We start from the raw sequence: 12,101 nt of genomic DNA, 5'->3' as shown, positions 1-12,101 counted from the left end.
GGAAAAAAGCCAGTCGATGAAGGACACACAAGGGAAGTCATACACAGGCACACAGTGACTCTGCTAAATATTAGCAGCTTCTATTATTGCTCATGTACTCTTCTGAATGCCATATTCAGCATATATTTGTTTTCTGCTGTATTAATGACTCTAGCTTGACAATATTTTCCTATGTGCTCTATGGCAAACTACTCTTTGTTGCACCTTCCTCTACCTTTTGTATCTTTTTCAAAAACTCAGAAGTCCAAGAATTAATTATGCAGTGTCCTCCTCATTCATCAGAACTCCTTTTAAACAAAAAGGCCTAAAACTAAACAGGAAGTTCATTTGCTCATGCTTTTAAATTTAAAACATGAACACAGTGAGATAAGGAAAAACATCAGTCTACCGCTTCTTTACCTTGCTTTTGCTGTTTGAAAACTACTGTAAGTCAAGAAGTTTTTCTGCCAGTCATTCTCTAAAACACTCTGAATCAACCCGTCACTGTGTTTAGTTGTAGAAAAGAAATCCACTGAAAGCAGCATTTCAGTTTTCACAAGCACTTTATCCTCAAAGAGACCTAGCCCAATGGGCCTTCACAGAACCACAGAATGTTTGAGGTCTCCAAGGACATTATCTGATCCAACTCCTGCTCAAGCCAGCTGCCCAGAGCCATGTCCAGATGGCTTCCAAGTATTTCCAAGGTGGCAGGCTGCACAACCTCCCTGGGAAACCTGTGCCAGTGCTCAGTCACCCTCGCAGTCTGTGCCCATTGCCTCTGGTCCTGTCATTGGGCTCCACTGAAAAGAGCCTTTTTATGATGTTTTCCACAAGATCTTTCTACATCTTCAGTGGTTAATAACAGGACACGCTCCTTCACTTTAACACTTTCTCTTCACACATAAAGCTTAACATAAGGCTGTCTGCTATGGAAGCAAATAGACATATATGGTACACACAGAGAAAACACCTTCCAATCTTCACATATACTCCTAAATATATTTTGATCACTGTAATGTTTATTTTATTAGTAAGCTTTGATGTGTTTATTTTCATTGGTCTGTGTATGAAATCTAACTTAAACATAAGATCTCTTCATGATGCTTGAAAAGACAAGCCTTAAGTCCACTGTCCTTCTATACTCAGCCACACACATACACACACACGTGCAAAAGTGAGATGTACATATTTGTGGAGTTTCCTTCCATGTATGTGAATAGAGAAGACTATTCTAAGAGTCTAGAGTTTCTCCCAGAATAATTTGTACAGTGTGGACAATGTATGCGTAGACTCTACACTATTATTCACCTGTAGTAAAATAAATATAACACACCAATTATAGTATTCTCGTTAGAGAGAGAAAAAATTATCTATGAATTTCTGCTGCACTATCTTTGTAGAAAAAGTGAGAGCCGATCTCATGACTATTTTAAAATTTCCAGTAGCTTTGACTTGTAAGTCGCTGGTAGCCAATAGAGGTTCACTCTCTGCTTCCTCTATACAACATTTCACTCCACTCTAACGTTTTGTTCCACTTATTCTGGTGGAGTCTAAGACAGGTGGAGGCAATCACAAGCTACTTCACGATACCTCAGTTTGCATAACCATGATTCTATAAAGGTGTTTTAGAGCACAGGGTCTCATTCGTACTCTTAACCTCTGCTGGTTTTTGACCCATGAGAACCTACGTTCAAGTAAAGTTTCATAATTGTCAGACACAACCTATGACAACATTGTAAATGAAAAACACTATCTGTATTAAAGTCACACTGACTGCACTAGCAAAAACAAGAATAGTATAAACAGAAGTTTATAAGCAGAGGCTTGCACGAAGTTTGTGAGTCACAATTTATAAAAAATAATTACTATAGAATATTAGAATTCCAAACATGAGGAAGCAGTCAGAATCCATAAAAATATCAGGATGTTACTTCAGCAGAAAAGCAATTTACTACTGCAATTCTACACAATTGTAATAAAATTTTATTATTGTACTATATTAACATCTGATTATAAAGCTTCCAATACAGACACTGAAAAGCCACAGTGAAAGCCCCAGTTTTCACAAGTGTTCCATAAAGGTGTAACTTACACCCAGAACATCACAGAACACAGTCAATCCTGTGATTTTCACATGTATATACAAAGTGTTAGTATCTGGTAAATACAGATCTTACAGGATGCAAGGATTAAAGCTGCAAGAAGCTTTAATTGAAGTAGTTTATTCTCATAGTTACCAGTTTTTGTCTAAAACCTTTCTAAAACCCTCAGAAATATTCCATTTAATGCCTTCTTTTTTCTCCTCCTAAAAACATACTTTTAATTTTTTTTATTAGGAACAGCTTACTTCCATGTCCTGCTTTATAAACTTTGGGGTTTTTTCCTACTTTCAGTTGCTTTATTGTGCTTGAGATAATTCCTTTTGCTCGGTTCGTACCCCACACAGCAATGTAGCACTTTCTAATTTTTTTTTTTATATGAATGTACAGAAACAAGGAATGCAGATACAGCTTATGTGCCTATTGAATAGTATGAAGACAGAGATTTTTCTTTAAAGGATTGCTCAAAAATGGCACTTTGTTTCCTAAAATGGAATGCATATACTTGATAAAAGGTACTTTTTTCTAGGTTTGAGCACAAGCTAACGTTTGCACCCTTTAAAAGTGTTAACTTCCAATTTTATTCTAACCCTGGCCATGGAAAGAAACAGCATAAAGAAAAGACTGAACCAGAAACATACATGCAAGCAGATTTTTAATGCCATGGCCTTTAGAAAAATGCTACAGAATACTTTGATTCCTGGCTATAAAACAGCCTTTGTTACTCTGTGTTCAGGTACTCTGAAACAAAGTGACTCTTTGTTCCTCTGTGTTTCAGAGCCTAATATGGCTCCGTTATTGTAAAATATTTTTAAGAGACTTTTCTAAAAAAGAATTATCTAAATTTTAGAATTAGTAAAGGTACATGAAATTATATATAAACTTGGTTTAGTACTTTATTAGCAAAAAAAAAGACAATTATTTTCCCTTATCCCTTCTCTCATTAGGATGCAATACCTACAGGCCATTATCATGGAAGATATATTCCTTTTCTTACCTGGCAGAAATATTGCAACCCTCTTTGCTAAAAAATTCTTAAAAGCAGATCCTATAACACCTCTAAGCTCTGAGGAGATGAATGTAACTGAAATGAATCTCTAATATTAAGATATGAAATTCTATTATTAAAAACTAATGGCTGCAGGCTTTTCTCAAGATTCCAAAATTAAACTAAAGAACTGACTGAAAATACACCTAAATTCTCCTAAAAAAAAATCCTGCCAATTTCTTCTGTAAGTATATTGTGTATGTATTATGAATCCTCACTTCTCATTGTGGATTTAATGTCCTTAAAGAAAATGAAAGATGCATTTTTAAATGTTAAAATGCGTATATCAAATTTTAATCATGTACATGAAAATTACAGCTCTGGGCCAAAAATTAGTAGCATTTAATTTATTTTAATGAGCCCAGAACTGGAATTCAAGTCTTGATCTGAAGACTAGGACTACATTAGCACTAGCGAAATACTGCCCTATCTCCAGAGCGAAACAGTTGGTGCTGAGGACCTGAAACACACGTCTTGGGGGGGGAAAACATTGTTTGAGACTTTCTCTCTAGTGGTTCTAAAGATTAAACTCCCTCCTATCAGTAGTTGTGCATGTTCCTGTTTTGTTTCAGCTGAAAGAAGCGAAGTTTGAATCCTCTGAGACTGCTCAATGATGGAAGCATAGCATCCTAAGTGGCACTGGGCAAGTTCGCTTCAAAGGTGTATTTCTGATGAAAGCAAAAACATTAATGCAGATGTATACAAATAAAAATTAGATCCCTTATTTCCTTTATGATTCTATTTTCTAGAAGTCAAACTGAAGCGATTTCTTGAACATAATAAATGTATTTCAGAAAATTTAAAAACCTACATAACATGTTAGAAAGTTAAAACATATTTAATATGTTAAAATAGTATTTCTACTAATACAGTTTTTGGGTATGCAATAAGGTTACTCAGGGGCTTTAAAGAGCAGTCATTCTATCAATAATAAATTGAAGAAAAGAACTTTTTTTTTCTTTTAAAGATTATAAATAAATACACGAGAGACTTTTCCATTAAAGAAATCACTTGCGGATCTTTTTAATGCCTTCAGTTTTTCTAACTTAAATTCCACCATTACAGTATCATTAAAATTCTAAGCAGGCAGATTTGGTCTGCATTAAATGGGACATGGGGCAGGCTTTTGGTGACACAATTAAGCCTGTTCCTTTCAAGGATAATGTCAGAGAAGGTGAACGCTAATGTTACTAATGTGATAAAGGAGGATGAATGACTGTAGGAAGGAAGGATAGTAAAAACAAACTACACAGAATTTTTTTATTTCTGCGAAGTTCTGTCAGATTTAACTTTCATTTCCTAAAGACATTACTGCAGGGACACCAATTTGCATAAAAAGATTAAAGAGTGCACGAAACGTCCAAGATTGCTTTGCAGCTACAACACAAACGAAGAAAAAAAGTTTGCAGATGTCAAATTTTCATGGCTCCTAACACAAACAAAGAAATAAAATAGTTTTTGCAGTTGTCAAAAAGAATTTAAGAAAATGATCAAAGGTATTCTGATAATAGCACATGATGTATAAAAAATCTCAACACTAAACGTCAGAGTGCACATGCTATTCTGAAAACAGTTTAAAATCTTTCCATTTCTGAAAGCCAGAGCTCCATGCCAATTAAAAAGGAATGCTCACAACAATCCTTGTCTCAGTTGTCAAATACTTCTTCCCGGCAGCTAGTTTTTATCAGATAGGAGAACTAAAATAATCATAAAATCATAGCTCAGACCCAAAGGTATTACAAAACAAAACTAAGTATTTTTAAAACAGCTGCTCTAATGCAATTTAAACCATCTAGCTAACACGCTTTTTAAGATTGTCTTACTTGGTTCAAACTGCTGGCACTAAAGACACTATACATTCATTTTAGTTTTCACAAAGTATAAGTAGCCATCAGACACACATCACACTTCATAAACTCTTGAAATCCTATATATATGTACTACGTATATTTTAAAATGTCTACACAAAAAACTTTCCTGTCACCCAGTACTCTTCTCAGCACTTAACAGTCAGTATTACCATTGACATCCTTTCCATTCCTTCACATCACCTATCAGAACAAAAGCTGAGAAATTTATCAGTCCTAAAGGATATACTCATGAGTATTAAGACTGACATACACCAGCACAAAGTAAGCCATACAATGAAATAAATGAAGCCTGTCTGATTGTATTTTATGTCCAGATGTCAATTAGCTGCAGCACTTTGGGGAACCTGAGTAGTCAAAGGACTTTTGCACTGCAGGTCAAATCAATTACTAACTGGTTATAAAACTAGCATGATCCTAGAGGAAATAGTATCATTTCCACTAATTTTAGTTAATATTAAGATTAATAAAGTCATAAAGATTATTAAGACTAACTCAAGTCAACAAGTCCAGCGAGGAGTGGGCCCACTTCTTTTTCCCCCTGAAAACAGACAAACTAAAAATTGACTTTCCACCTAGTAACAGTAGAAAAGCTAAAATTTAGTCTTAAAAATTGTCCTACATTAGCTTGTAAGGAGGTTATGATAAATCTGAATGTAGTAGTAGTGGTATGGATTCAAGTCCTAGAAAGACCAACACCCCAGAGCCGTACATGTCTCCATTGTTATCACCAAGGGATTTAGACTATCCCCATATGTAATTAGACATCAAAGGCCAAGAGATCAAGTACAGTAATGGAGAAATGATCAGGAAGGTCATTTGGGACCATATTTCATCCACTGTATAGGTACCAGAAAAATTCTTTGACTGTATATAGCTACACAAAACTATGCATAAATTAAAACCTAACTTTATAAAAAAAACTGATAGTAAAATGAAACAAAAACATCAGGAATATAGAAACTCCCTGTCTTCAAAGTAAACAACAGAGAATGAAGAGGTTATCTTTTCCAGATAAAGTCTTCCTGTTGAGCCTTAATAAAGAATTCCTAAGTCTGTTATCATTTAGTATGCAGTAATATACTGCACTATAGTTTTATATTTGCTAAAACAGGCAAAACTTGCTCTCACAGTATGTACATTATACAAGATAGGAAAAAAATCCAGGAAACAGAAAGCATTTAAAACAAGTAGGCTATTACAAAAGACAAAAATTTGCAAACAGACATAAAAATATTTCATTTCGACAGCCCTTTATTTTTACTTTATACAGTTTATATTGAAACACAAAAATAATCAAAAATAATGTCCTAGGCTTTTTCCTATGTTCTACAATGAAATTAAGCAATATTTTATGTTCAATAAAGTGTCAATTAAGGGTGTTAATGCAAGACATTAAAATAAAATTAGTATTTACAGAGACACATCTTCTACATTTTAAAAGTATATAAAATAAACAAGCTTAGAAAAGTGTAAAAAAAAAAAATCATGTTCATTTTAAGAAAGGGAATATGCCTTCATTTCTTAGGATTATTACCAAAAAAGAACTAGGATCTTGGAGTACAAAACTAATTCTGAAATATAAAATTATATAGAATCATAGAATCATTAAGGTTGGAAAAGACCTCTAAGATCATCAAGTCAAAGCATCACCCACCACTGCCATGACCATTAAACCATGTCCCTAAGTGCCACATCTACACGTTTTTTGAACACCTCCAGGGATGGTGACTCCACCCCCTCTCTGGTCAGCCTGTTCCAATGCCTCATCACTCTTTCAGTAAAGAAATTCTTTCAAATATCCAATCAAAACCTCCCCTGGTACAACTTGACTCTATTTCTTCTTGTCCTTTCACTAGTAACCTAAAATATGCTTCATAAAATAGAATTTTCTAGAATACAGAAAGTGCTTTACACATGCTTGAAATGAGCCTTGTTGGTTTTTGTTTTTTTAAGAAGAATTGGCTTACTCATTGTTAAAATGCAAAGCTTTAAGTGTAAAGCATTTTGCAAAAATCAGCCATGTAGATACTAACTACAAAACTACTGTAAGAAGCCAAGAAGACACTTAGGCTTTCTAAACAGTTACATAGTTTAATATTTGTATCCCTTTTCATTTCCCTCCTGAAAGACTTTTCTGCAATAGCTTACTGATTAAAAAGGATATTTTATTTTAAATGTGCAACGATGCTGGAATGACAGTACTTTCTCCCTGTCCGTATAACTTATTTCTTAGATATAAAATAGGGACAAAACAGACTTGTCATAACTCTTCCATGTTTTATAAGAACTTAACCACCTAAAGAATACCATTTTATAAAAAAAAAAATTCTTTATCACAGCTCTAGGGGCAATGAATTACTACTTTCAATTACTTAGTAGTGAAATTCAAACAGGAAGCCAAAAATAAAAACAGGATATATGAGATGCTGAATGCCATGCTCTTAAGATAGTAAAGAGGAACTATACAACTCAGGATGGAACATTTTTTTAAAGGAATATGTTGCACAGAGCAGAGATGGTTGAAAAAGCTCAGAAAAAAGCACAACAAAAGGAGGAAGAACAAAAAATATTCTGAGAAGTTGCTTAAGAACATATTTTAAATAACAATACAACCCCTCTAAATTCTTTTCAGTAAGTAGAGTTCTTGGAATGTATGCATTACCTTAACAACAGGATTCAGCAGAACAACACCTGATTTCTTTGTAATAACTTGCTTTGTTGTGTAATGATGTTCTATGAGTTGAGGTATTGTTGGAAACCCAGTTCCTTCAAAACGATACTGATTCTGTATGGAGGTAAAAAGAAATAATTGTTTCTCTACAAGCAATATTTTGAACAAGAAACTACAAAAGTGCATCACCATATGTACCTCACCAGTTAAAAAAAAAAAAAAAAAAAAAAGTTTGTTTTTTCAGAATTGAATTTCTTCCCTGATCTATTTAATAGCATTTCTACTGAATTATATTAAATGATAGTTAGGAAGACAATACATTAATAAATGCAAAATCACTGCATCACTCATTTAAGGCAACTTGATAAAAGAACTATTTATTTAAACTCTTAATTCAAAGAGATAGAAAAGTTAAACTTGAAACTTGGACAGAGTGCATTAAAAATATTGAAAACCAGATAAAACAACACTAACTTCTCAATTACTTGAAGTTCTAAGAATTACAGAAAACAAACTTAAACATCTGACAATAAAATAAACAGGAGATAGGTAACACTATCTTACTGAGATCTTACAGCATTTACAACTTTTGATAAAATTAATAAATCCCTGGCACACAGTATAAGGTGCACGAATGGTCTTTAGTAAGGAGTATATATATCATAAGAGTCTACAGCAGCTAAAAACAAAGGCAGGTCATGTATATAACTCATAGAGAAGCTGGGCAAGACAAAATTCCCCCTCACCCCCACAATTTTATTTCTTTTTTTATATATATAATTGAACACAATGGAAACAAATCTCTTTAAATTTTCTTTGAAGAACGTGACGTTTTCTTAGCAACGACTGCTATGACATACCATTCTTCCAGGTCTTAAGGGAAAAAAATGTATTTTCTTTATTTATCTTTGTCCATACACTTGATGGGGAAAAAGGTAGTAAAGCATAATTTATTTAATCCTCCTAAATATCTATTAAATGTCTATTAAATGATACACTGTAGCTGATTGGGAAATAGGATAAAGTCTTGTGCCTATAGAAGACTCAGCATCTACAGTAAGAGAACTCTTCCCACAAGAGAGGAACTGCCTGAAGTCAGCCTCCCAATGCCAACAATGAACAAGTACCACAATTAAAAATCTGAAAGCACAGGTGGTGATTCAAGTTCATTTGCACAACTAGGCAATGAAAACCCCTACTACTGGCAAGCAGATGTTTTTCTTTCTACCCTCCAGGATTAAAATCCTTGCCACAATGCATTTCATTACAGGTTAAAGCGTTAACTTCCTGAAATGTATTATTGCTGTTAGTAAAAACAGCTTTGCCATGTCACCTACTTTTAACATCCCTTTTTCTCTCTATCATAAAAAGGTTTTCATAGTCTGAATACTTTTTGTTATTTATTTTGATGTTCAACTTCATTAATTTATCAAATAGTGACTCAGCTTTGATTGACCAGTTACACTCATTCTTATGCCTTTCAAAGAAGCTCATTAGTATTTCTGTGCTGATGATCCAAAAAACATGGTGCTTTAAGAGTTTCCCTAACACAATAACTAGTACTTCCTGTTATTTCCTCATCCCAGATGCAGCTGCATGCCCATCTGCTGTTGTCTAGGTAAGACCTTTGGGGCAGACAGTGCTTTTTGATTCTGTCTATTTACACAGGATCCTGATCATTAACATCACCAACAAACAACAATTTGAAAATAGCACAGGCTTAAAAAAGCAGCAATGAAAAACAACAGTAACCTAGAACGACAGCAGTAACTTTCGATGCTTAAAGCTGACCTCACACACAAAATTTTATTAACATTAGCCTTTAGTATAATGGTAGAACCAGAGAGAGAACACACACAATTAAAGGACCACAGTTAAAACAGAATCATACAGAATCACAATGGTTGGAAAGGACTTTTAAGATCGTTGGATCCAACCACTATCTAATTCTACCAGGCCACTTCTACACCATATCCCTGAGAAACTATCTAGACGGCTTCTAAATACTTCCAGGGGTGGTGATTCAACCAGTTCCAGTGCTTGATCACGCTTTTGGTGTAGAAGTTTCTCCTAATGTCTAACCTAAACCTCCCCTGAGGCATGTAAGAAGAGGCCCAACCCGCCTCCCTACAACCTCCTTTCAGGTAGCTGTAGAGAGTGGTAAGGTCACCCCTCAGCCTCTTCTTCTTCAGGCTAAAAAGCCCCAGTCACTTCAGCTGCTCCTCATAAGACTTATCCCCAAGACCCTTCACCAGCTTTGTTGCCCTTCTCTGTACCCTCTCCAGAACCTCAATGTCCTTCTTGTCCTGTGGTGCCCAAAACTGAAACCCAGTACTCAAAATGTGTCCTCACCAGTGCCAAGTACAGTGGGACAATCACTTCTCCAGTCCTGCTGATCACACTATTCCTGATCCCAGCCAGGATGCTGTTGGGCCTTTTTGGCCCCCTGGGCACACTGCTGGCTCATGTTCAGCTGACTGTCAGTCAACACCCCCAGGACCCTTTCTGCTGAGCAGCTTTCCAGACAATGCTCCCCAAATCTATCCCTGTGCATGGGGCTGCTGCAGCCCAAGTGCAGGACTCAGCACTTGGCTTTGTTACAGTTCATACAACGGCCCATCAGTCCAGCCTGTCTAGGACCCCCTGAAGGGACTCATGACCCTCAAGCACACCCACAGAATTTGGTGTCATCTGCAAACTTACTGAGGGTGCTCTCAATCTCTTCACCCAGATCATTGATAAAGATGTTAAAGAGGAGCGAACCCAGCCCTGAGGAACACCACTTATGGCAAAAAAAGAAACAAACAAACAAACAAAAAACCCAACAGGTAAACGTCCCACTCTGGCCTTACTATTTGATTCAGAATAAAATTTGTATATGACCAAATATACATATGTATATGAAGATCTGTCAGTGATCCAAGAGTGTGATCAGAGACCTGATTCCACATTGTTCATACTAATGTAGATTAACAAAACCCTTGCACTAAACTCTCTTCAAACTTTCCTACCACAATGTTCATGAATACAGTCCCTCTTGTTATATAACCACACAACCATGATCATAAAAGGTCTAACTCCTTTTTTAGAGCTGAATGAGCTCTTTCTTTTTTTACAATTAATTTTTTTTTTCACGATAAATGCAGCAAATTCACCTCATACAAGTGCATAAAGAGTCCTGCATTTCTTCAAGAAATAAAGTTTTAACTTCCATGATTGTCAAGAAAATCTGCCACAAATGAATCCCAAGAGCAGATGAACACAATGCCCTATTACTAAATGTACTTGCAGACAGATCTATTCACCTGGTGATGTTTGGACTGTCTAAAGCTATGCAGTATTAAACAATATCATGCTTACATTTCAAATGCAACTCATAAGAGAAAGTAGTGAGATTATTGAAATAAAAATAGCTTTTTAATGTCTTTTTTTTTGGAAAAAAAAAAATTTAAAAAGAGTCAGCTTATAGGTAGGTATCAAAGTAATCCTTACTTTTAAAACCCTTTATATTAACTGACTTGAAAGTACAATCTCTAATTTTTAAAGACCTGCTTGTTACAAAACTTACACAAAATTATTTCAGCTACATCAAGTATAAAATGTGTATTTACTTATGCTTGGCTGGGATCAAAGAGCTCCAAGCATCTTGTAAAATCCTCTGTGTCTAGGTACAGGTAATTTTATTGCTCTTATTTGCCTTATCACTTTTTATTGCTTTTGTTTTCTCATTTAGCACTCTGCTACATCCAGGTATTTTAAGTATTTAAATAAAATAAACATTGACTTTGTGTAAAGGATCACTTGTGCAAGGAAAACTCCAGGTGAAAATTAATGAAAACTCCAACTGGACAAGTGTCCGTAATCACTGGCCACTGCCTCCCATTAAAAAGAAACAAACCAGGAACACAATTCTGACTTCCTTTATGCATGCTTCATCAGCTGGGGATTTAGACAAGGAAATTCCCTCAGTTTAAACATTGCTATATGATTAAATTTGTGTATTTTTCTGTATGTGGTAGATGTTATTACAAGAGACTGAAATACATTTTGGTAGCATTACTGAAACAAAACTAAGAATAAGTTCCTGCTATGTCATACTTAAAGAAGAATTTCTAGTAATGTTATAAGAACTGTCAGATTTTGAATGAGTTTGAAATTCTGAAAGGTAAAAATATATACATTTTAAAAAATGTAATTCATTAAGAAGAATAAAAAGAAATACATAGGATAAAGACATACAAACATTAGCATACTGTTTAAATTGACCAATTTTTCCCAAGTTAGAGCAACAAGGGTATCAGTTCTAGTCCCTAGAAGCATATATGCTGTGCAAGGTCCACAAGCGCTTATGTTATACCGAACAAAATAATCATAGGGCTAAAAAGAACACAAGTATCTCTAGAGCAGCAGGGACTTCAATTCCTAACTGCACA

The 12,101-nt window shown here is 34.9% G+C and overlaps 1 protein-coding gene across 1 annotated transcript in view; it reads right to left on the bottom strand.

Moving 5' to 3' along the window:
- Positions 1–12,101, bottom strand: part of LOC103772715 (tyrosine-protein kinase Fer-like) — a gene marked incomplete at both ends in the record, with an annotated part of 68,074 nt that overhangs the window by 26,928 nt on the left and 29,045 nt on the right. Inside the window, one exon of the mRNA XM_008940057.1 lies at positions 7,660–7,782. Coding sequence (XP_008938305.1) covers positions 7,660–7,782 — 123 coding nt within the window. The remainder of the gene's footprint in view (positions 1–7,659; positions 7,783–12,101) is intronic.

Source organism: Merops nubicus, unplaced genomic scaffold (genome assembly GCF_000691845.1).
Source record: "Merops nubicus isolate BGI_N331 unplaced genomic scaffold, ASM69184v1 scaffold15505, whole genome shotgun sequence".
Classification (NCBI taxonomy): Eukaryota; Metazoa; Chordata; class Aves; order Coraciiformes; family Meropidae; genus Merops; species Merops nubicus.
The sequence above is the reverse complement of the archived record's forward strand: the minus strand, read 5'-3'. Positions and strand labels throughout refer to the sequence as shown.